Raw genomic sequence first — 26,000 nt, 5'->3', positions numbered from 1 at the left:
CTAGAATTCTATTCCTTAAAACAAGTATTGTGATTCACAACTTTACTAGCGAAACTCTAAACGTAGAATGAATCTAGCTGATTACTTGAAATAAAATTGAACAATTTACAGGTGCATGGAATCATTAATTTATGAAGTTTAAATTACTTTAATCAAACCCTTTCAGGCAACACCCATCAATAAAGTTAACCATGTTAATTTCTCAAAATCATTTAGATATTAATTTAAATCCAGCCTCATATTCGAGTCAAGCCGACCTAGGCCATATTTTCGATCATATCTATTTTCGATAAAACCGATAATTACGGCTATCAGTCTTCCTGTGCAGACTACCTACCTTTGTAAGTCTAATGTGTGCAGAGGTCTGACGCACTCTCACTCATTAAACAATTATTAACCGCGAATCAATCTAGCGCAGCTCCGGATCTCAACTATTAAAGACCCGGATCAAGGATGATTCCTAACAGAAAAGGTAAATTAATAAATTAATTATTGGCACTTTAACCTCACAATACTTACGACAGTTAAATACGTCTGTATTCGTCGACGTCTCGAAATAAAAGAACGAATATTTTTTAATTTGCGCCCTTTATGCAGAGCGAGCGAATTCGAATCAGAATTCAAATAAAAATTTTCCGTTAAATGTATATGGAGAGTTAATTGCCAACAATTGTGCATAAATCATTGCTAAATGCTAAATGTTTAGCTTAATTAAAGACTTAATATAAATAAATTACCTGCAATTTATTGTAATTCTTAAGAACAATTCATAAAATATAATATTACAAAAATAAATCAATTGAAACAATTTTACATAATGATGTGTAAATTTTGATGTGTATATTTCAAATTATAAAGTTACGTTACACAATATATGGTGAAGACTGGACTCTTCACGCATTACATCTTCACTACATTGTAATTTATTACACTTACCATAACTATAGTTTTTTAAGCACTTTAAATCAAAAAACATTCATTGCATGAATTTTATATTGTAGCTGTAGATTATGGATAATGATTGACACATTTAAGAATTAAATGAACTGAAAGTTAGATTAATATTAAAATTATCAATTCCTCAAATTTTAATTTAAATTTTCTTTATTGAATTTTCTTTTGATTATCCTTAAAATTAATTTAAATGTTTCAAATCATTCAAAAAAAAATTAAACTTTTAACAAACAATTAAAAAAATTAAGAATCTCAAAAACAGAAACTCTCGGTTCCTTATAATATTTACAATTTAATGTCTACAATTCAAATTTATAAAGATGATGAAGAAGTAAATAATTTTCTTAAACGTCACAAAAAAGAGTAAGGATCTTAAATATTTATGGCAAAAAAGGAAAGTTTAAATTAGAAAAAGGTGTTAAAAAGGACAGACTTAGGTTTAAAAATGTAATTAAAAGAAAATTTCACTTAATTATTGTATTAAACAAGGCGATTCTGCTTTGATTAAAAACAAGCCGAAATTTAGTCTTTGATCTTTGTTATGATGTTGAAATTTTGAAATTTTAAAATTTTGACAATTTGAAAATTTATTTTTTTTAAATTTCGACAACACCTTCAGTTTCAAAAATTAAGATCAATCTAGCTATACATAAAATAATTCTCAATTTTGATCTTCTTTTGATCCTTTTTTTCAATCTTTAAGTCCTAAGATTTTTTTTCCTTCTTCAACTTCCAATTCCTCAATTTATTTACTCAAATTGAGTATTTTTATATACAAAAAAAGGTAAAATAAACAATTGACATTTGAAAAAAAAAAAAGCTCTAATGGCGTTACATAAAATTAATGGAACATAAAAATAGGAATTTTCAAGCTCGTTCGCATTTTTTTTTTATAAAGTTGAAAACTTTTTTTTTGTGTTTTTCGTTCGCAAAATCGCAATTACAAATTATTTTTATATGCTACAAAAGGGCACATTTTGATTTTAAAAAGAAAGCAAAACAATTTTAAATTCAGGTTTATTGTCTGGGAAAAGGTGCTTAAGTGTCCCGAGGTTGTATCGACTGTACTAATGTACCAGAGGTATGACAATGATTATAAGCAACCGAGAGAGAGCTATTGGGTCACAGACTTTTTAATCATCCAAAAGCATTAAAGTACATAAGCTGGTAAGGGTTTCTCGAAGTCTCAGTTCTAACGAATTATCGAGACCAAGACCAGGACCGAGTTAGTGACCAGAACTGAGCCAGTGCCAAGAACCGAATCTGTGACCAGAACTGAATTAGTGACCATGAGCGAATTCGTAATCAAGATCGAGATGGAGAAGTTAATTCTTCAAAGTCTTTGTATCGAAAAATCTCTAGACTGGGACTGGGATGTCTTGATCTTGGTCTCAAATTAAGATTGAAGAACTCATCCTGAACTGCACAACTTGTTTGTTAGGGCACAACTTGTTTGTTAGGGCACAACTATGCAGCCGTAGACACGAAATTGCCGTGGCCATGGACGATGATTTTGACCAATTTTACCAAGTTCCAATTCTCTAAGTAAAGCACTCAACCTTCCCAGACAACAACTCTGCAAAAAAAAAAGCATTAAAACCATGCCATTGTCTCAATATCCATTAACAAACATTATTTTTTATTTTTCTATTAATTCTTCAGCAATTCCTTCTTTATATTTTATGCATTGTTCAGTCTTTAAAAATAAAAGCAAATTTAAATGACATTTTGGACGCAATTTTACGAAAAAAAATTTTACAGCGTCATTAACAACATTTTAAGCATATTTTCCAGTACGGAAAGGTGCTGCTTGTTTATATTTATTCGATAATTTTTATTCCTTTTTTGAACTAAGAAATTGAAGAATTTCTGGACGATAATTTCAATTTTTAGAATATTTTTTTTTAATCAATCGATACCTAATGCTGCCTAATTCATAATAATTAATTGTTTATAAATCAAATTCAATTCCATTTGCCATTTTTAACATCATTCGACAATAGAAAAATTTCCATTTTATAGAAATTTCAGTCATGACATTTATATTATTAGAAGAACGAAATTTTTGGATATTTTAGTACATGTATGCTTGAATGGTTTTTTGTCAAGAGATGGCTACTCTGTGGTATGTGACACATCTGTCTCTGCGAGGACTAGAAATAGACATTGACTTGCCATCAACTAGTTGGAACGTATTTTTGTCCAATCGGGGTCTTTTAATAATTGTAGGATGTGGATATCTGGTGAGTTACAGTCGTCAAATTAATAATTTTGCAAGATAACGATCGGAAATTACTAGGGCTCGTCCAACATCGCAGGTCTGTAGACAAAACATGCAAGCCTAATGCTAACCTGAAGCCTTGGACAAACTATAATATACTGCCGAAAACTGATGGCCTGTGCATCTGAAATGCAAGTCTGCGGTTCTTGGCCAAACCCTAGAGACTACGTGGCGTTTAGGGCGTAGGAGGTGATGGGGTTACGGTAAGGGAAGAGGCAATCTTCAACATTACGTGATTTCCGAATACTCCCCAAGTTCTTATTAGGAAAACACTTAAAATTTGTAAATAATTCAGTGAATTCTGGCAATTTAGGCCTGTAATTTGACTGTAGCAAGTCCAAGCATCATCCAATGTAGTCTAATGTCAAATAATCTTGATGTCATTCAATTATTACGACCACAGAGTTAACTTCACTTGATTTATTCTAAACTTACTGAATATTTTTAATATAAGTTGCAGTGAAATTCCTTAAAAGTAGTTTGAATGTTTGTTTATATTCCAAAAATATTTAACGATTTTGAAGATTTTTAAGAAATGAAGTAAATAGAAAATCAAAGACAGAAGGAGATAAATGCCTTAAATTAAATGTTTTGATGATGTAAATTTTTGAAAATCACAATTATTGTAAATTTTGAAAATAAAAAAAAATACGAAAAAAATCATCACATGCGGGTGGGTTTGTTTGATTCCTTTAATTTTTTGTTTGTTCTTGTTAATATATTAAGTTGTAAGAGAGACGATAAGATAAGCAGAAGGAGTTGTAGAACTTTTTCAATAATTCCAAGCTTTGTTGCAATTTAGTAGTCATTTCTGTGTACGTATTGGAGTTCCCCGAAGTCTTGTTTTCGACAAATTTTGAGAGATTGAGGCTCAGACGACCAAGACCTCGTGCGAGACAGTTCAAGATTTCTCCGAAGTCACGAGATTTGTCGAGACCTAAGTCTTTAAAGTCTAAGTCTCTTTATCTCGGTCTCAACAACCCTTAGTACGTATGTGATATAAACCTAAGTCTACAGATGGACTTTTTGGTCATTAATCATCTGCAAATCAGAGTTTGGAGGACTTTAGTGAAGTCAAACTTGGAAGTCTAACTTCTGAAGTCCTACCAACTCTGTTTGAAACCTTAAAGTCTGCACAGATTTCATCTGGCTTCATCCAATATCCGTTTCAACTCTTAGAATCTAATAAAATTAAAAATCTCAAATTTGTTCGAATGCAAAAAACTTCAAAATATTCGAAAAAGTTCCACAAAATCCCATCCTGCATATTAAAATGACAATAAATACTTGAAGAACATGACAAAGTATTGATTTTTTTTTTTTTTAATACGTTTAATTTTCATTAAAATATATTCTTCATTAATCATTTACACATAGCCAATCATGAGTCATCACAAATTGAAAAAACTTTAAATTTTAATCTCAAGCAGCCGAGTCAATGATTTGTGCATTTCCACTATCATTTAGTGATGATTCATTTGCATTCAAATCAGCTGTAACTAAATTTCCATTTGATAAGCTCAAATGACCCAATGGCAATGTGCTGATTGTATTGAAGTTTGTCTCTTCCAAGTCACGTTGGAGTTTTGTCAACTCTGGACAGTCTTTGACGATGTTTTGGATGCTGTGAAGAGTCTAGAAAGGAATTTGAAAATTAATTTTTGGTAATTTGAGGAACTGAGTTTCTTAAGCTACCTCAAGAGCGCCATCAATGGCATCATATTGTCGTTTAGCTTCTGTAATTGCTTGATGCCAACCGCCATTCATCACAGTACTATTTGAAATTTCAGTCAATTGACGTTCCTTCTCGCGTAACTTCTCTTTCAGAATTGGAACCTAAGATGGAAAATTTGTAACAAATTTCTTCATTAATCAACGGTACTAACTCTTAAATCAGCACAAACTCACCTCATTACAAGCAGATACAACATGTGAAACAATCTCATCTTCCGGCAAATTACCAGTCTCCTGCCACACTTTTAATTTTGTAAGAATCTCATCCTTGTCAATTTTCTTCTCATTTCTCTCGGCACATAACGTGCTGAGACTACAAATGTCTTGATTAAGTCTCTAAAATGAGACAACAATAAAAATGAATTAAGAGCATTAATTATCATCCATTTCCTGCAACTTACATCAATCTCCTGACGATGTCTTTGCAATTCTGTCTTGCAATTTACGAGCTCATTTCCCTTCACAATTAACTGCTGTGTAGCATCCTTTAAATCTCCTTTTAATTTCTGATTTATCATCTCCCATTCTGTAAGTTTCTCGATGGTTTCTTCTTTACTGACTTGGATCTTATTTCTGAAATGAAATGGATGATGAGATTTAATTAGTATTTAAGTGCTGTGGATGATTGAGTTAAAAGGTTGAAGGAAATTGTGTTTTTTGAGGATTTTTGGTATTGAAGTTGAAGATTCAAGGCAGCTTCCAATTATGGTCTCTGATTTATCAGTTAAGATTCAATTCGGACCATTTAAGATCTCCTGACATAAAATGCACATTGAATCACAAGAATCAATTCTTAAAACCCCTCCATAAACACAATCCACACCACCAACTACCATTAATATCCTAATCAATCTTACTTGTCTGTAACCAACTCCTGAATGCAATTATCATTATCCATCTGTATTATTCGAAGGACTTTCAGTAATTTTGTAATGGAATTGTCAACTTCAATGACTTGATCGACGATAGATTGTGCTGTACAATATTCACCAATCGATTGTACATCTGCACATGATTCCTGACTTATGTCATCCGATGTACTATTTCTCTCAGAGTTATGTCGTCTATGTGCCATTGCATTTGTTTGCATCTCAATTTGTTGACGATTAGCAATGGCTTGTGATAAATTATCGAATGAGCATTCACGATAGTCATGCATAGAGCTTTTTAATACTTCCGATGGAATCTCAATTTGTGACAACATAATTTGTGATGTTGAGACGAGATTATGTGAATGTGAGTCAGGCATTTGGACATCTTCGAGGACATTTTCCATCATTAAACATGGTTCCGTTTCGGAATCGAGCATTTCTGTTGAGTCGTCGTCTTCAACATCCCGACATTTATTATTGTTATTTGATGATTGATTTTGATTTTGTTTACTTGATGTTGCATTTTTTATGGCATTGATGACAGCTGCAAGGAACGATTGATTACGTTGTGGTGACTTATCGCCTGATGATGATTTTGCTGTTTCAAAATCAGGACTTCCATCACCACTGCTTGATGAATTGGTGTAGGCATCATTGAAGAAAACTATATCCTGTGGATTAGATGAAAAAGTTGAGGTTGGATTTAGTGGAATTATGTCTATTCTATGGATTCTAGACTATCGAATTTAGTAAGAAATGGTTAGTCTTAATATCCATTAATATCAATTGAAATTCTCTGTAACATGCAAAAACAAAAGCTTAGCAACAATCAGGAAGTGACTAGTATAAATCTCATATCCATACCGTGATGTAATCATCTCTAATTTACTACAATACGCAAAAAATTCATTCACAAATCAAATAATGTAAAAATGTTCTAAATATTAAACTTTAGTTTGCTTCTGTAACTTGAACTATAAGGTAAGAGCACAGCAAATATTTAAAGCACAAAAAAGATTGTTCAATTGTTATGTTCAATTAAGTCTTTCCCACGAATTTGATAAGTTTTAACAAATGGAATTGATTATAATATAAATCAAAATGTGTAAAGGGGGTCGTTCACTTGTTACGTCAGCTGGGGTTGACTACGATTTTATTACATCTCAAAAAGCATTTGACGAACATTTTATGATAGGGAACGAGAGAGAGAAGAGTTAAAACTTAGTTTTTTGCGTAACGTAATAAGTGAATGACCCGTCAATGCACTAGGAAAAATTTCATTTTATAATATTTATAATTAGTTTTTTTTTTTAATTTAAATGCAATCGAATAGCAGTTAAGTGAACTTATTAAGGTGAACAATAGTGATTAAATATTTTGAAAACCATAAGCTAAAAGTTGATTGTTTTAGGTGAGTGGATTATATTACAAAGACGAAATCGTAGACCCCATCCTTCTTAAATGCGAACGCAAGTTGTATCCTACTCCCTATTTGAAGCGTATTCATAAGAAGTTTAGGGACTGGAACACTTCGTTTAAAAAAAAACTCTTCCGAGAAAAACAAGACTCTTTTTTGAGGATTATTGGAATTTGGAATTTTTGGGATCCATAGAAACAATTTTCAAACTTGTTACCACTCCTACTTCTCCTTCCCTCCTAAGGAAGAGCTGAAAGATTCTTTTTTAAGGAAGTTTGTCTTTATATCCAATAGAATAATTTTGAGTCGCAATGTCTTGATTCCCATCCTTTTAAAAAATTCTGGAAAGCTCCCAGCCCTTTCTGTAAAACTAGATCATATCAGCACATTCACAACAACGTGATTGTGTTAAGGATTAAATGGGAAAAAGTCGTGATGATGAAATAAAAGCTCTGTAATGGCTGATTTCAAGCCATTAATTGGCAAAATCAATAACAAATCGTACCGTTTAGGAACATAAAAAGTGTCTCTTTTAACTTCCAAAGACAATCAGTTACCCTCAAATATCTCGTTCGAAATAGGAATTTGTAAGCCAAAGTCTGACTCCGAAGCTTTTTAAATGTCAAGTGAATACATTTTCGAAGTATTCACTGATATCGCTAAAAACACCGTTAGCGATCAAGGTATGCGCCGGAATAAGGACGTTAAAGGATGGATTAAGAGCGTATCCTAACCACCTCGTCTGAAAAGTGGCAGTCATACTCAAGGTGGTAAGGCTTAATCCTCGTCTAAGCCACATGCTTTTCACGCAAATTAAAAGAATCTCTAAAATAATTAAATTCAATTCAACTTCCTTCTATGGTAAGACGACTAGATAAATTCAATTAACCTTTTTCAAATATTCAGCACTACAATGTAATAATATCAGTAGTTTATCTTTCAATTCTCTTCTAAAAATTAGATACACTCCAAAGATTCATCTCGTCGAGCAATAAATCTTTTTAAAAAAAGCACTTAAACACGACTAAAGCTATGAATAAATTTCAATATTTTTCCTACTGTCTACGGTGTGAATGCGATAATAAAAAATTCAACTCTATTCTATAGTCTACAAATAGCTGAAATTAAATGAAGCATTACTCTCATAAATGCTCTTTCTAAAATTTATCACGCAATGACAATTAATATTCCGGTAGCAGATAAAGGCACAAACAATTCTCATCAAACCAAAAAAAAAGAGTAAAATATGACAAAAAGTTTGAGTCTTCTTATCACTACCGAGAATATAAAATAAATTAACTAGTCGAAATTGTTATCATCACAACTGTTGTCTGTTATTATTTCTTTTTTACTTAAAGGTAGGAAAATATTTGAAGATCATTAAACTGTTTTCTGGTAATCATCGTCTTATCTTCTCCCACAACATGCTTTTCACATCATAATTTTTGAGGAAGTAAGTTCAAAAACATCTCGTCAGGAGTTTTCAGTTGCTGTCAGAATTTTGCTGGATATAGGATAAACAGCATAAGCAGGAAAGAAAAAAATGGTCGTGGCACCGAAACTTGTTGAAGAGAAAACGGAAGGTGTTAAGGCACGAACAGTACTATGGTACATGACATTCTTTGGATTTGCTGTAAACTATATAATCCGTATTAATGTTAATATTGCAATTGTGGACATGATTGACATGAATTATAAGAAAAATGAAAGTGTGGAACCAGAATGTTTTAGTGATGTCATACTTAATACTACATCTAGTGATCATACAGGCTTAGCAACTGTAGAGAATGATAGAAGTAGAAGATACACCTCAATAGAACGAAGGCTTTTGGACTTTTTTGAGGTAAGATAACAAGCATGTCAAGATTGTGTCAAAAAATTCAAACAATATGATAAATTGACTCATTCAGATTGAATATGAACGTGATGGATTTAAATGGGACGAACGAAAGCAGGCAACATTCCTTGGATCATTCTATTGGCTTCATTGGGCATCACAAATTCCAGGCGGAATTTTAGCATCAAAATATGGAACAAAATTCATTTTTGGATATTCCAATTATATCTCATGCGTGCTTTGTTTCATTACTCCACTTATCAGCTATTTGGATTATCATGCACTCATAGCTGTCAGAGTGATATCTGGAATATTCACTGGTAATGAAATGTTAATGCGGAATATAAACTGAATTGATTGAATTATTGATTTGATAATAGGTCTCGCGTGGCCAGCAATGCACCATCTTGTGGGACTTTGGATACCTGGAAATGAAAGGAGTCGATTTGTGACTGCTTATTTGGGATCTTCTATTGGTAAGTCACAGAAATAATTCTTGGAATACTTTAGAATCTAATTCTATTCCCAAAAACAAATTCCAGGAACCGCAATAGCATATCCAATTTTTGGTTACATCATTAAAATCTCATCATGGGAATGGGTCTTTCATACATGCTTTGTAGTCGGTACAATCTGGTTTATTTTATGGCAATACAATGTCTATGACAGTCCAGAAGAACATCCTCGCATTCATCCAGCAGAAAAGGGTTACATTCTTGAAGTCCTTGGCTCATCCGTCATTCGAGATGAAAATCAGAAGAAGGAACGGGAAATTCCATGGATACCAATTTTGAAATCACGATCAACGTGGATTGCTGCTATTGCACAAATCGGTGGAATTTGGGGTCTTTTCACATTATTGACACAAAGTCCAACATACTTCCGTTTCATTCATGGATGGAGTGTTGAAATGACTGGAATTTTATCAGGAATTCCACATTTATTGAGGACTTTATTCTCATTTATGTTCTCGATGTTTGGTGACTATCTGCTGACGCACAATAAAATGTCACGTGAACGTGTCAGGAAGTTTGCTACTTTATTCCGTAAGTTGATAAAATTGTGTAAATTATTTCAAGTAAAAATTAAAAATTAATTTTCAGATTTGATATTCAACGGACTGTTTTGTCTTGGACTTGCTTATTCTGGATGTAATATCATCATGGCTGTGACATTCTTATCTATTTCACTTGCTTTACATGGTGCTGTATCATCAGGTGTCTTAGCCGGAATGATTGATAACAGCCCCAACTATTCTGGAATTTTATTAGGGATCACAAGTACGGTTGCTATATGTTCTGGATTTGTGTCACCTATGGTAAGTGGATATGTCATTATCCATCAAGCAGTTGATTGCTAATTTGATTCTCTTTTAGATCGTTGGGGAATTAACCAAAAACAATCAAACAACTACTGCATGGCAGCACATCTTCGAACTAACTGCAGTAATTATGATTGTATGTGGAATTATTTACATTCTATTCAATGATGGAACTACGCAGCCATGGAATAAGCCAAAAGTCAACCAAACTGAAGCACCTGAAATCACCCAAGATTTAAGGAAACAACTTTTAAGTTTAAGCTATGAAACTGCTCGTAGAGCATCAACGGATCAAAATTTGGATGAAAGTAGGTGTGAAAATGAGAAGGACATATAGTAAGAAGTTGAGTTATGGTTCCGTCTATTTATTTTGTGAGAGACGACGTTGAGATTGAATCAATAGACCTATTTTTCATGTTTGTTGTTTACAAAAGTCAGAAGTGAATTTTTAAGGTTTTACAACATCCGAGATAAGGAACAAAGAATGTTCAGTTATGTCCTATAATTTGTTATTTCATTGCAATAGAATATTAATATAGATCAGTTAAGTATTGTTGATTTATTCTTAGATGTTAAAGATTAGGGTCGTTCACTTATTAAGTACAGGTAGGGGGATAAATCTGGCTTAAGCAATTGAAATCCGAAAATCCCATTGTTCCTTATTCGTTAACCTCCAACGTAATCTATGTCTAAGCCTATTTATCCATTGCTGCCTTAATATTAACAAAAATGTCAACCAAAAAAATCTAACTATGATACCAAATTTCGAATAGTACCTTAATAAATTACATTGTTAATTAAGTATTAAATTATGATTGATTTTATTAATTTGCGTATGGTTATTGGATTTGAAAACAGTTTACACAGAAGCACGAGATCACTTGTACATTGAACTTGTCTTGGTTTGGAGTCATTGTAAATCAGAACTTAACCGGCTTATACAAAATCAAATAGATGTGTATTGTAATCTTGACAATGATACACTTTGCTATGTGATACTTAGATAAAGAATTTAATTCATAACCCCGAGCGACACAAATGAAGAATACTTTATTATGAAGCTTTTAAAGCAAGTGGTTCGGATCTCACTGTAAACTGAAGGTTTAAAACTGTTACTACAGATTAATAATCGCAGTGCCTCCAGCTAATAAGGCTGGGCCCTTCAAGCATTATATTTAAGACTATTTGGTAGTCATATAGACAACATAAGGAAGCGGCTACCATTTGGTGTTAGTAAAAAACTATGGCGAAGCCTTAAAAGCCCTGTGATGGAGCCTTCTTCATTAATGCTTCTCAAGTCCAGTTCAAAAGTGCTTAAAAAGGTAAAGTCTTGTCGAATCTATTCGATTTTAATCAATCTTAATCAATGTAATTCAATTTGTCAAGAACTAAGAACTACTAGAGCAACAGTAATCATTCCTAACTTTTATATTCCTGTTCGTTATTCCTCATAAAACAAGAAAAATAACCACGTGATAATTAACTAATGTTATTTGATCAGAGAACTTTGTATGAGTCATCATCAAAACAAATAAATGATCATTTAGTTATTAAATTCCATAATAGTTTTTACAACGAAATATTCAGATGTGATTCCCAAAATCATAAAAAATTCTTGTTTCATTTGTGGTGATCATTCGGCAAAAAAAAGATGTGCATTTTCTCAGAAAGAAGATATTTTTTTAGAAGCTTACTTTCACGTGTAGTCAATTACAGGTTTTAAAAATGGGATGCGCAATATTACGCATCTAAAAACTGCGCAGCTCTGCGCATTAAAAAAACTGTAGGACTGTTTAAGTGCTACAAATTTGGAAAGATTGGTCTAGGGTAATATATCATGGGAATGCGTATAGAATTACAATTCAATAATCCAGAAGGGTAACCAACATTTCTATGGCGAAAATTATAAAATTATAGCAAGAACAACAACTTAAGAAACCCTATTAGATTTGATCTAAAAATAAACTCATCAACACGTTTGAATATCCAAATTCCAAAAACAACAGTTCCGTCAACAATGTAAATTTCTCAATAAACACTTTTACGCTCTACCTCACGTAAGTTAAACGATAACAGATGATCGAGCAATTTACACTTTTCCGCAATAATTTCACTTTTTTAATTTTTCATTATCAAGCTATATGGGACAGATTTATGTAGGTAATATAAAATTACAACAATAAAGTTCATCATACCACAATCCTTCAACTTCAAAATGACTTAATCATCTGTTTTTAATGTAAAGCAAAACAATTAAAAATTCAGCGATAATAAAAATTATTAAAATATCTTGTGGCTACGATTTTTAACGATTTAAAGCAATATCCAAGGCTCAGACACTCACAAAAATGTGTAAAAATTGTACAATATTCACTATTCATTCATATGAATTGAGAATGGCGATATTGAGTGTCTGAGCAATGGCTATACTGCCATTCGTCGAATAACTACCTCCACTTGTGCTTAATAAAATATTAACAACAATATTTTGAAAGTATCAGTTGTGTTTTTGATGCAAATAGAGACGGTTTGAGTTGAAATGTGTTGAGATCAAAAGCTGTTGAATTGGCGCGAATTGTTAAAATAAAGGGCGTGGAATTCTAGGAATTCCAATGAATTATGAAGGTTGCAGGTACGAATCAGAGTTCTTTGTGTTTGTGAAAACGAAAGAAAGTTTCTGGAAAAATTCAAAGTATTTAAAAAATGTTAAAAAGTTGTCGGAACTAATTTAAATTATTTAATTATTTGCGTGAAATTGGAAGTCTTAGTTTACTTTCAAAGTTGCATCATCGAAGTTTTAATTGTTAAATGCAAAATTATCAAGTGCCAAGTCAATACCAAAAGGTCAATTACAAAAAGTTAAGGATAAGCAGTCAAAAGTGAAAGGATAAACAAGCAGTAAAGCAAGAATCACGAGATTTTAAATTGAAAGGCTTGTAAAAACCCCAAGTCAAGTGAATTAAGAGAAAAGAATTCGAAGCTGAATATTTCAAACTGTATAATCACTTCCAACAACAAATCGTAAACCAGTGGTGCACAACCTTTCATTTTTCGCGGCACACGTTAGTGATAAGCCTCGACCAAAGCTGCACGTAACACACAATTCAAGGCATTTAATTTTACCGTATCACTAGTGTGTCGCGGCACAAAGGTTACCCACCACTGTTACAAACCAACACTCTTCAACATAAATTTCACAGCCAATAAATCATTAAATTACAAAATTTCTAATCAATTTAAAAAATGCATAAATTTAAATATCTTAAAAGCTCATCAAGTTCGCACAGCTGAGCAATATTGGTGCAAGCAATAACTCGCGAGAGGATAGATAAAGCATAAAGTAAGAGAAAGAGAGAATAAAAAAATGCTTCAGATTTAAACAAGTTTTTATAGCTGGCTATTGAGAACAAAAAAAAAAACATATACTCAGCTATAAGTTGTGAGCCGAGTTTTTTTCGATTCAGTTAGACTTACTCCTTAGTTTAAAACGGCTGTAATTGCTTAAGTACGGTTTAGTATTATTTATTTATAAGGAACAGTTAAAAAATGCAGGAAAAAATAAACGAGGATGATGTTGGGATTAAAGCCCGAAGTGTGTTGTGGTACCTGACATTTATTGGATTCGCCATGAATTACATGATTAGAATTAACATAAATATAGCAATAGTGGACATGATTTCACCGGAATATAAAAGTAAGGCGGTGACATCTTCTGAGTGCTTTTCAACAAACATCACAATGTCCAAAAATGAAAGCTTAATGCTTGCCCATAGTGATAAATTCATCTCATATGAGAAGCGAATTCTTGATTATTTTGGCGTAAGTTGTGTTAATTGAATACTAATAATGATAATTATACAGACCAGATGATTAATATTTAGGTCAGTAATATAATGTGATAAACTAGTTTGGAACAAAAGTTCGATGACCAAAAACACATCTGGATATACGTTTCGTTCTTCATGTGCACGTCCAGAAAGAATTTCTTGAATGTCAACTTTCAAACTAGATTTTCAGCTTATTAAATGCACATAGATCTATGCTCATTAGCTGTTTAGTTGTTTACATGCATGGATTTTATTATATCTCTTGCAACTCGCTTGAAACGCGGAAATAAAAATCAGAATCCACACGAGTTTAGCACTTTGTAAATAAGTTGTAAATTATATGTTTGTTATCTTTGTGAGGATAATACTTGGATAATACACTTAAAGCGATAAGTCCACAAGGCTTTTACTTTGAAGTTGTAAACAAATAAAATTGGAATTAACACTCAACTGATATATTGAACCTAAGAATGTTTTAATGATTCAATAGCCTTTGGAACTGCTGAATTAAGAACCGTCTTTAAATCAAGTTTACTATAAATCTCAAGTGAGTTGAAGTCACTTGATAGCGTAGCGGTTGGTACGTTTTTCGAGACTTAATCATTCCAGCAATCAGGGGTTCGAGACTCAGCATGGGAAATTGTTAACATTTCGAATTTTCTTCCTTTTTCGAATTATATGCACTGAAAATGTAGCTCACAGCTTCTCATTGTAAGCAAAAGACAGTAAAGTCATTAACAGAATGATTCGAATCCTACTATGAACTGTGTATGTCTACACTTGAGTGCGATGGTTTGGCGAACCTTCATTAGTTAAACCAGTGATGGACATCCATTAATTTTTCGTTACACCTTAGTACTGACCGAAACAGCACATTAGATAAGGTTCATGGCATTTTCAAAACTATTTGAGGTCACACTGATGTGCCGCTGCACAAAGGTTGCCCATCACTGACTTAAACTGTAATTAGCTCTAAGCCACTGTCGAATTCTTGTTCAAGAAATCATTTCAATTCCCAACCAACCAACCACTTGACCACCGTCAGTAAATTTCTTCCAAACTTTCTAATGCAATTCAAATATTTTCTTTCGCTGCATATCACTAAAACCATCAAACAGTCATTCTCCGTTTTTGGAATAACTTAATTCCGTACCAAGGTATAAACACTTTAGATATCAAAAATTAATCGAAAAATTTTGTATTATCGAATTAAAATCATTAATCAATCTAATTCTTAAGCCTTCTGTCAATCGATCAAAATAAACAACATTTAATCTAAGTTACTGATAACTACTCAAAAAAAATGTATAAAACGCCTCTCGGTCATCAACATCAAAACAACATTTCCTACTAGTTTCTTGCATATTTTCTCTATTCTTATCATCTCATTTGATATCTTTCTCTGTATTCACATCAAAAACAAGGTCGAGTATGAACGTGATGGATTCAAATGGGATGCAAAAACACAAGCTGAAGTTCTAGCTGCGTTCTTTACACTCCATTTTGCTACACAACTGCCAGGTATGACTGGTTTTATGTCTTTTCTATTCAGTACCTTTCAAGTAGCTTATGTAATGCATTATAATAATTAATTATTTTACATATTCATGTCTTGTTGCTGACTGTCTGGCTGTTTCATCAAAATAACAATGATAAGGTGGAATTTTGGCGCAAAAATTCGGAACGAAGCTCATTTTTGGATTTTCAAACTTTTTTGGCTGTATAACATGCATGCTAGTGCCAATTGCGGCATACTGGAATTTTTATGCACTATTTTGGTTGAGACTAGTTCAAGGTTTTGTGGCTGGTGCGGCATGGCCAGGTATTGACATTTAATATTGTCATTGTATATTCTTCTAATGCATTAGTGAATTGAATTTACAGCTATGAGTCATTTGGTCGGCAGATGGATTCCACCGAATGAGAGAAGGTAAGAACTGAAGCTAATAAGCCTGTGCTGATTTATCAATTCAAAATATCTCCAATCTAGTAAATTCGTGACAGCTTATATCGGCTCATCAATCGGAGTTTCAATTTGCTACCCAATTTTTGGATTTATAATGCAAAACACATCGTGGGAAAATGTCTTCCACTTTTGCGGTATAGTCGGTACAATCTGGTACATTCTATGGCAATACTTTGTCTACGACTCACCAGAAAGTCATCCAAGAATTCACGAGAAAGAAAAGCTTTACATTTTACAGTCACTAGGATCATCAGTGGTACGAGGTGAAAAGCCAAAATACAAAACTCCATGGAAAGCAATTCTCACATCAGTTCCAATGTGGATGAATATTGTTGCTCAGGTACGCAATTGTTTACAAAGATCATAATCTAGTCACTTGACTGTTATCGTTGGTCTAGTCAAACATGGCATTTTATTTTGAGAAAATGTAAATAAGGAATAAGAAATTCAGGTTGACGCGTGTCAGACTGCATGATGTACGTGAAAAATCGAGAAAAAATCTCTTTCTTGTTCAGCGGATCCCAAATTATTTCATAATCTAATAATTTTTTTCTCACCCACAGTGGGGTGGCGTTTGGGGTCTGTTCACATTAATTGCACAAGCACCAACATACTTCCGTTTCGTACATGGTTGGGGAATTGAAATGACAGGTAAGAAAGACTTGTAATTAATCAATCATTTAATTAACTTTCATCATTAATTAATGAGGACATTTTCTCGGTTAATAATAGGAGTCCTATCAGGCTTTCCACATCTATTGCGTGTCATATTTTCACTCATCGTATCAACATTCTCTGATTATCTTTTGTCAACAAATAAAATGTCGAGAACAAATGTGAGAAAAATGGCATCATTTATATGTAAGCTCATTAATTATCAGTCAGATTGAGGCACGGAAATGAATCTCTTTTTATGATTAATTACAGGTTTAATATTGAATGGATTTTTCGTAATTGGGTTAGCCTTTTCAGGCTGTGATGTTTTTATAGCCGTATTATTATTAACAATATCATTGATGCTGCATGGTTCTGTAAGCAGTGGTGCTTTAGCATCTGTCGTTGACATTTCACCAAACTTTGCTGGTGTCTCGCTTGGAATCAACTCAACATTTAGTACATTTTCGGGTTTCATATCACCAATGATTGTTGGTTATCTGACAAGTGGTCGACAGCATAATGTTGAGCCATGGAAATATGTCTTTCTGATTTGTGCAACTATGCAAATTACATGTGGAATAATTTATATATTATTTAGTGATTCAACATTACAGCCATGGAATAAGCCAGTTGAGGAGGAACAAAAGGCTGACAATGGAATGGACTTAAAGAGTAAAAAATTGGATAAGAATTTTAATGAGAAATTTAACCGACATGATGAGGAACGACTTACAAGATAACAGGAATTTCCTATTTTTAAGGAAATGTACATTATGTGCTATGAAACTAGATCTGTAGTAATAAAAGACAATTCAATGTAATTTACATGCAATTTTGTTCCTTATTTAATTCCTCTTTTCATATAAATTCCCCAAGAGCTTAATTATCATGCATAAATGTAATCTGTACTATACACAATTAAATTTTCACTCTCATGTGAAGCCACTCTCGAGACAATGCAAGCCACACATAAAAAACACACACAGAATATAAAAAGCTTTTAAGGGAATTTTATCCCATTAACTTACCGTATCAAGTGCACCTGAGTAATTTATTTATTTTATTTTTCAAAGATTTTTATTGAGTTAAAAAATTATTTTTTTTGTGGTTTTGTGTGAGGAAGGCAAAAAAGAAGGATGAAAAAAATGAAAAAAAATTTGTTGGTTTTTCTGATTTTTTTAAAGGATAAAAAAATTTAATCAAAAAATTAGAACTGAAATAGAGTTGAGAAGTTTTTGGTCAAATTTGTGGTAATTTTAATGGCTTTATGTGCAGTCATCCAGTAAAGAATAAAATGTTTCTGGATTCGCATCATCAAGTTCTATTTTGTTGCATATTTCAGCACATTCAACCTTTAAAATTTCTTCTTATTTTCTACTTTAAAAACAGCAGCAGACATGTCCTCCCCGAGCTGCACATCAAGTTCACTTGGCTACGTCGCCGTATCAACGGTAACTTACTTACTTACTGGAACCATGCTCCGACTTGGAGCCTAGGTTATTACAAAAGGCCTTCCATCTGACTCTGTTACTGGCCACATCACAAAGCTTGTATAAATTCTCTGTTTTGACATCTAATTGACATTCCCGCATTACTGTTCTACGCCAAGTTGCCTTTGGAGCACCAGGGCGTCTCTTTCCTTGTGGATTCCATCCAAGCGCGGTGAAACAGGTTTGTGTTTCAATCCCATTTACGACACATTCTCTAGTGTTTCGTTTTCGTAGCGTGTGTCCTATCCATCCATACTTTCGTTTGAGGACTTCCCGATTAATGTCTTCCTGACCAGCTCTTTGCAGCAGTACTTGGTTTGACGGCCAATCAAGTGGATCACCAGTCCACCATACTCTGAGTATATGTCTATAGCAGCGATTCACAAAAACCCGTAACTTTTGTTGTATATTTGTAGTTACAAGCCACGTCTCGCATCCATAAAGCAGCACCGACTTGACACATGCATTAAAGATCTTCATCTTCAGTGACTTGCTTATGATGGTGGATTTCCATATGTTCGAGAGTCTCATAAATGCACCTCTCGCCTTCTGTATCCTCTGATCCACGTCCTTCTTCGTACCGCCATCTGCTGAGATGTTACTGCCGAGATACGTAAAATGCTCAACTCGGTTTACGACTTGTCCACCGATAATCAATGGGCTATTGTTCCTCGCGTTGACTCGAATCTCTTCCGTCTTTTTGACGTTGATGACAAGGCCCACTTTTGCTGATTCTAATTCGAGATCTCTGAGCTTCCCTTGCATGTCCTGATGGGTATGTGCCAACAAACACGCGTCATCGGCGTAGTCCAAGTCTTCCAGACGATCATTTAATGACCAAACGATTCCTCTTGGCTTTCCTCTCGTCGCCGAACGCATTACTTTGTCCATAATAATTAGGAAAAGTAATGGTGACAGTAGATCTCCTTGTCTGACTCCAGTTAGTGACACAAACGACTCTGATTGTACCCCATCGTGCAACACTCTGCATCTAAATCCATTATAAGCTTCACGTATCAGCCTTATGAGCTTCTCGGGAACTCCTAAATTTCGAAGTTCAGTCCAGATGCACTCCCGATCTATTGAGTCGAATGCCTTCTCGTAGTCTACAAAAACGAGGTAAAGTGCTGATTGCCACTCGACTGACTGCTCTACGATGATCCTCAATGTGCTAATTTGATCGATGCACGATCTATATGGACGAAAGCCTGCCTGCTCCTTCCTCAATCTCGTTTCGATTGGTTCCATTAACCTCTGCAGTATCACAGACATAAACACTTTACTTACAACTGACAGGAGTGTTATTCCTCTCCAGTTATTGCAGCAACTCAAATCTCCTTTCTTAGGAAGTTTAATAATTAAACCCTCCTTCCAGTCTTCGGGATATTGCTCTAGTGACCATATCTCGTCAAATAGTGGCTTAAGTATGCTTGCGGTAGCATTTACATCAGCTTTGAGGACTTCAGCTGGTATCTCATCCATTCCTGCAGCTTTGCCGTTCTTCAGTCTTCTTACAGCATCGATAATTTCCTTCTTTGTAGGAGGTCGAATGTCTACTGGCAAAGACGGTGGGTTTGCAACCTCTTCCACACATATGCCATCACGTTGCACATTTAACACTTCCTCGAAATGCTCTTTCCATCTGGCTGCTTGTTCATCGATGGTGACTAATACTTTTCCATCTTTTGACTTGATTGGTACTTGCTTCTTTCCTGCCTGAACACCAAGCTCTTTTATGGTGCAATAAAGGTCCTTCATATTTCCAGAGTCTGACGCTGCTTGTGCTCTTTCTGCGAGTTCATTTAAATGTCGAGTCGTTTCTTATTTGCCTTTTGACTCTCTTATTCAACACTGAGTATTGCTTATTCAATTCGGTAGCTCTCGACTCACCAATTCAGGAGCTCCACATGTACTTCCTTCCTTTGATCAATGGTATTCCAGGTGCTCTCACGAATGTAGTCCTCACGCTTGTTTTGCTTTTTCCCTAACTCACTATCGCAGGCACTTACAATCTTTGATTTGCCTCCATTTTCCGTCGATAGAGTTGTTATCGCCATTCGAGATACTTTCCTTCATTTTGGCGACAAATCGGGATCTGGCTGCAGTAGACTTGAGTTTTGTGAGGCAAAACTTCTTTCTTGTCTGAGCGATCTTCTTTACACGCTTAAAATAGAACCTAAGCTTCCCGATTATTAGGTGGTGATCGGATCCAACATCGGCTCCAATTGCGGACATCCAGCAGTGCTTTGCTCCATTTCCGGCTGATGCAGATGTGATCAATCTGGTTCTGGTCGCGTCGATTCGTACGACTTTGTGGCAATTCTTATGAGGGAACAGAGTGCCACCAACCACCAAGTTGTGACTTCCACATAGTCCAATAAGTAGCTCTCCAATTTCGCACCCCTAGTCTGATTGCTCAACATCTTCATTTGAATCACCTACTTTGGCATTGAAATCTCCCAACAGCAATACCATATCTTGCTTCGGAACCTTAGCCAGGGTCTGGTCAAGTTGACTATAAAAAGCTTCTTAACCCTTAACCGTCATTTCCTTGTCTTCAGTGGGAGCGTAGCACTGAATAATTGTAAGCTTCTTATACTTCATAAGTAGTCTTACTCTGATAATCCTGTCTGATACGGGCTCCCACTTCGATTCCTACCAAGAGCCCACTGGCATCAATTTCCTTAGCTGTTGGTTTGATTAATACTCCCAACATTACATAGCATGCCCCGACTATACCTAGCCTGTTTGTGGGGTTGCCACCCTACAGGCGAGGAGTTTGAATATCAACGGTAAGACGCGAACTTACCCTGACGTCTTAATTCAATCAATTTTTACAACGAAAAACCCCGGATCCCCGCATTGTGCTGCTCGGGCACAAAATTGGAGAAGAAGCAAACAGGAAGTTTTTGTTTCAAAAATAACAATTTTTTTGTACAGCTGTTGACTGTAATGATATAAATGAAAAAATATTTTGCAGAAAAACATTGCGTCTTGCATCATTGGATTTTAATGTGTATATTTAGTCGGAAATTGAACGACTGTTTCTTCTTCAAATTAACGTTTGAAAAATTGTCTTCTTTTATGGATGTTGAATAAGTTAAAATTAATATTGAGACAGTGCTGCTAATAAGATGTTTTGTAAAGATTGAAGAAGTTGGGATCACGTGGTGATGTTGCGTTTACTAAATAGTAAGAAATTATACTTGGTGTTGTAACAAAGTGAAATCTAGGAAGTGATGTGTTAGCGAATCTGCATGTACGAAGAATTAAGACTTCAATGGCTGATTGCTTAGACAATTAACCCTAAATCGTTAATTTATTCTCTTGTAAGGACTTGTAAAGAGTTCGATTCCTACCAAGAGCCAACTGGCATCAATTTGCTTGGCTAGTGGTTTGCCTAATATTCAAACATTACAGAGCACAGCCCAATCGATTTACTAAGGTGCTGCTTCATTATCACATTGACGGTAAGAAGCGATGAAGCCTTGACGACGGATTTTAGTCAATTTTTACATGAAATTTAGCACCAATTGCTCTTGTGGACAGCTAAAATCACACCACCCAGATCCTTTACGTCAACAGTTTACAATACGATTTTAATAACTAAAATGTCAAACTTCTTCCTCATTTTAAAGAAAAATTACCGTAAATTATTCAAGATTTCTATTTTAGATAAATCCATTTCATCATCATTATCATCATTACAGCATTATATAACATCCCACATGTAACATAGTTACCACGCAAAATACACATTACTGCCAATTCTTCTTCATCAACGAAAGTAAAAGCATAAGAACGATTGTATGAATGAAAATTATTCAAAAAATGAAAAATTGATGCAAAAAGGTGAATAAATGATGGGTGCTGTTGATGATATAGCATTTTCCTCACTCACATAGCACGTTTCAAGTATGTTAAGCTCATCATTACTGTAAATGCTCTTGTGAGAAGATTCTATTATGAGTGTTGTGTCATGTATGGTACGTAAACATTTAAAAATTTGGCAATGAAATTTCATATTTTTTTGCATCAAAGCTTGTTAGAATATTATTTACAGTTGAGCAAATTGTTAAAGGAATTCCTCAAATATACTTCAACTTCCATTGTTAACAGACAAAACATAATTACGAAGCATTCATACAACGTTACGACAGGCACATTATGGTTAGATATAAAGTATATAATAATAAAGAATAAATTATGATCTTTAACATACCTCCAAGTCCTGCTCGGAAATGCTATAACTTGAAATCAACTGCTCTACAAGATGCTCTATACGATTATGCAAACTAACGAGAGCAACATTTGCGCCAGACACTGCGGATCCTTGCGACATTAATATATCTTTGCTGCGACCTTCAAGGGCATTGTATTTGGCTTGCATTCCAAGATATTCTTGTCTGTTAGGAAGATAAAAAAGGAGGAAGTGATTAAATGATATGCAAATCTAAAAAGGTGTGAAGCGGAAGCATTTTTCCTTCTGGAGACAGGAGTCGAATTACGATGTCATTTAGTTGGATGTATAATATTTGATTGCAGGCTAAAGGGTGTGTTTCAATTAAATCAAGACATGTTTAGTATGGAAATGTACAAATTCTCTGGAGTAGAGAATTATTAAATTATATCCGCGGATTTCATACATTTTTGTACAAGACACAATCAATAGAGAATTAGTGCTTTGTGACATTACAGGAATTATTCATGTCATTCAATCTTTTAGTGACACACCCAGGATACCTGTCTAATGCAGTGCTTTTTACTCAAACAGCACAACATCTTTGGTAGGACAACACTACGTCGTCATATTAAAAGCTAAACGCGAAGTTGCCCAGACAGCGCCGTGACTGCAAAAGACGTCGCTTGGCGCATTATTCTACTCAGTTTAGTCAATACTCAGCCATACACATATGTGAATTAGAACCACTGGACTAGAGTATTGTGAAACATAGTTTAAAAATGACTAAATGACACCCAAAGCCTTTACAAATGCATTGAATCACGTTTTAAAGAAAATAGGTCAACTTTTGAATCAAATGTCCAGATTCTATTGAAATTTGATACAAAGCTTCATCCAACATATCTGATTCACATTCGATACATATTAATGCATGTTCTTTATACACTCCAAGTCCAAGTGCCAATTTTATGACTATATAGTCACTCCAAACAGAAAAATGCACCAGTCTACAAAAGAATTTGCATAAGAAAAAGAAAAACTTTATCATTTACCTCCTCTGCTCACATATTCTAACCAAATGGCGACATTCTTCTTGTTGTCGTTCCAATTCCGATTCCTTTTGTAAAAGTTTATCCTTCATAATTTTATTTTCATTTTCAGCTTCTTTTAAAGCATCCATAAATGCAATTTTTTCAGCTTGCAGGAACTCTTGAAGTTCCGTTGACTCCTCCTCAAGCTCATTTCTTTGCTTTATTAAATTATCCTGCACTTTCAATGACTTTTCCATATCTCTCTGGAGCATTCGACAAATTCCTTGAAGTTTTATTATTTCCTCTTGCTGTTTCTCCAGCACATTACCGGATATAACAAGCTGTGATTCGAGTACTAACAAACTATCGCCCTCACTCTCAATCTCACGTGGACCAGCTTGAAAGTTTTCCAACATATTCATGACACGTTCGGTGTTGTTTTGTAAATCTTTCTGTGCTGATAACTTTTCTTCTTTCTCCTTTAGTAGCTCTTGCTCTAGTTCAGCAACAATTTGACTCTTTTCACTCAATTTACCCAGTAATTGTGAATGATCAGCATTAAGTTTTTCAATTTGTTCTTTTAACTTCTCCATCTCTTTATCACGAATGTCTGATTGAGTTTCTTTGGTTATCATTTCAACGGCATCGATACGTGGAAGGTTATTTGGATTACCCGAAAATGCATCCTCAACATCCTTACTTGTGATTGCTGTTTGTACGGATGTTTCATGATAAATTTTTGTTTTTACAACGACGGGCTTTTTAGCAATTTTCGGATATGCCGGAAGTGTTTTGGGAGGTGAATTTGACATTGGTAATTTTCGCACAACCGAACTTGTCATTCGATTTGGAAGCTGTTCTACATTTCCGTTACGTGTCACTGAGCTGCTTCTTGATCCAGCTTGAATTAAATTTTCGACAGATTTTTCCTTACGGCGACGTGGTAATGTCGCATATTTATCAAATGTTGAATTTGATGACTTTCCATCAAGTTGAATATTTCCAATTCTGGTTCGGATAATGAGACCTTCTGAATTTGTTGGAGTTGCTGCTGGACTTCCATTAATTCTATTAACTCTCAATGTGGATATAGCATTACGATGTCCAATCGATGGCCATCTACCATCATCACATTTATTTGTTGGCGTTTGTTGTGGTGTTCTGTTACGTGTTAGAGACGGAGTTCTTGATAAATTTACACGCGGACTTAAGCTATTTGTATCTTTATTAATACTCAATGTGTCAGGCTTTGGTGGTCTTTTAAGTGACATCGAACGTGTCAAGGACGTAGTCATTAAGTTTCTTTGTTGTGGCACGGGTTCAATTCTTGGTTTATCTCTAGATCGAGCACGTTCTCGTGTCGCTAAATTAGGTGGACCAGATTTAATAGATAAAGACTGTGAGCGACTTACTGACGGCGGACGTGATTTTGATGACTTACTACTACAATTTGATTCATTTGATCGACGTGGAGATTTATTGGTCGAACCATCTTTCATGCCAATTTTCTTCTTTACACTTGAACTCAATTTTCTGATTGTTGGATCGCCTGTAATTGATGATGATTCACTGCCACCTTCACTAGCATAACAGTCATTTGGCAATACGGTATTATTTGTCTTATCGCACGTATCAGAACAATAACTAATCATACTTGAATTACATGACACAGGTCCTATATTATCTTCAAGGCCACCACAACTGCTCGTATATCCACCACTATTACTTGACAGTGCACGCTGTAGAACATTATTAGTAACTGATATTATTTCCACACCGCTATCACTTCCATCATTATTTGCAGCCTTTATTGGATTTATAATAACATTTTCATCTTCAACTGGCACTTTATTGACTAATATGTCAGCATCGACATTACTGTCATGTTGATTGTTGATTAACTCTTCAGAATTGTTCTCTATTGTCAAATCATTTGATGTCTTTAAACTGTCATTATCGGTTGTATTTATTGATGAGATCGTTGTTGTTGCTGTTTCTGTTTCTGTGTCATTTGTGAGCGTTTTATTGGCGTCGTCTTGCTCGTTCATTTCCATTTTTTTCTTTCTTTGATTTTTCTTTCAATTTTATTTTTATGATTTTTTTCCTTCAGTTCTTTTTAATTCCGCTTAAAAAAATTCTTTGGTCGTATTTTCAATCTGCTTTGTTTCTCCTCCTTCCTATTGTTGTGGCATGCTATTGTTGTTAACCATTATTGAAGATCTAAAATAAAAAATAAAATAAAAAATTATTCAATTTGACATTTTATATTTCACAAGTTTAATGTCTTACAAGTTGAAGTTCTACAAATTGTGTCATTGGAGATGGAAAAGATGGAGGAATATTATGTGTGAAAATGCAATTTATAGTAAGAATGACATCGGATATGACAATAAATTAAATGTCAAGTAATGTAATTAGATTGTGTAGATT

At 34.2% G+C, this 26,000-nt stretch overlaps 2 protein-coding genes across 4 annotated transcripts in view; one reads left to right on the top strand and one right to left on the bottom strand.

The window, feature by feature from the left end:
* Window positions 1-1,465: 1,465 nt before the first annotated feature.
* LOC139085803 (putative leucine-rich repeat-containing protein DDB_G0290503) overlaps window positions 1,466-26,000 on the bottom strand; it is a 72,380-nt gene continuing 47,845 nt past the window's right edge. For all 3 annotated transcript variants that reach the window (XM_070633963.1, XM_070633961.1, XM_070633962.1), the window contains 7 exons: window positions 23,592-25,790; window positions 22,579-22,762; window positions 5,827-6,512; window positions 5,371-5,542; window positions 5,144-5,305; window positions 4,931-5,071; window positions 1,466-4,870 (listed from right to left, as the gene is read on the bottom strand). In XM_070633963.1, coding sequence (XP_070490064.1) covers window positions 4,658-4,870; window positions 4,931-5,071; window positions 5,144-5,305; window positions 5,371-5,542; window positions 5,827-6,512; window positions 22,579-22,762; window positions 23,592-25,624 — 3,591 coding nt within the window. In that variant the 5' untranslated portion in view covers window positions 25,625-25,790 and the 3' untranslated portion in view covers window positions 1,466-4,657. The remainder of the gene's footprint in view (window positions 4,871-4,930; window positions 5,072-5,143; window positions 5,306-5,370; window positions 5,543-5,826; window positions 6,513-22,578; window positions 22,763-23,591; window positions 25,791-26,000) is intronic.
* On the top strand, window positions 8,611-17,691 carry LOC139085876 (uncharacterized). Its single transcript, XM_070634057.1, has 15 exons — window positions 8,611-9,101; window positions 9,169-9,415; window positions 9,476-9,571; window positions 9,638-10,141; window positions 10,199-10,413; window positions 10,472-10,752; window positions 12,554-12,576; window positions 13,961-14,235; window positions 15,668-15,764; window positions 15,901-16,065; window positions 16,128-16,173; window positions 16,234-16,549; window positions 16,773-16,860; window positions 16,942-17,070; window positions 17,137-17,691. Exons 1-15 carry the CDS (start codon window positions 8,802-8,804, stop codon window positions 17,604-17,606), a joined length of 3,252 nt encoding a protein of 1,083 aa, XP_070490158.1. The 5' UTR covers window positions 8,611-8,801; the 3' UTR covers window positions 17,607-17,691.

Source organism: Chironomus tepperi, unplaced genomic scaffold (assembly GCF_022539635.2).
Source record: "Chironomus tepperi strain 1889 unplaced genomic scaffold, CSIRO-AGI_Ctep_v1 contig_84, whole genome shotgun sequence".
Lineage (NCBI taxonomy): Eukaryota > Metazoa > Arthropoda > Insecta > Diptera > Chironomidae > Chironomus > Chironomus tepperi.
This window is presented reverse-complemented; position numbering and strand designations above follow the sequence as displayed.

Bases quoted from the DNA above. Each gene is read 5' to 3' on its own strand.
- LOC139085876 (XM_070634057.1), top strand. From the start codon at position 8,802: ATGGTCGTGGCACCGAAACTTGTTGAAGAGAAAACGGAAGGTGTTAAG. The intron at 16,066-16,127 runs GTATTGACATTT...TTGAATTTACAG, and splicing joins GGCTGGTGCGGCATGGCCAG to CTATGAGTCATTTGGTCGGC. The intron at 16,174-16,233 runs GTAAGAACTGAA...TCTCCAATCTAG, and splicing joins ATTCCACCGAATGAGAGAAG to TAAATTCGTGACAGCTTATA.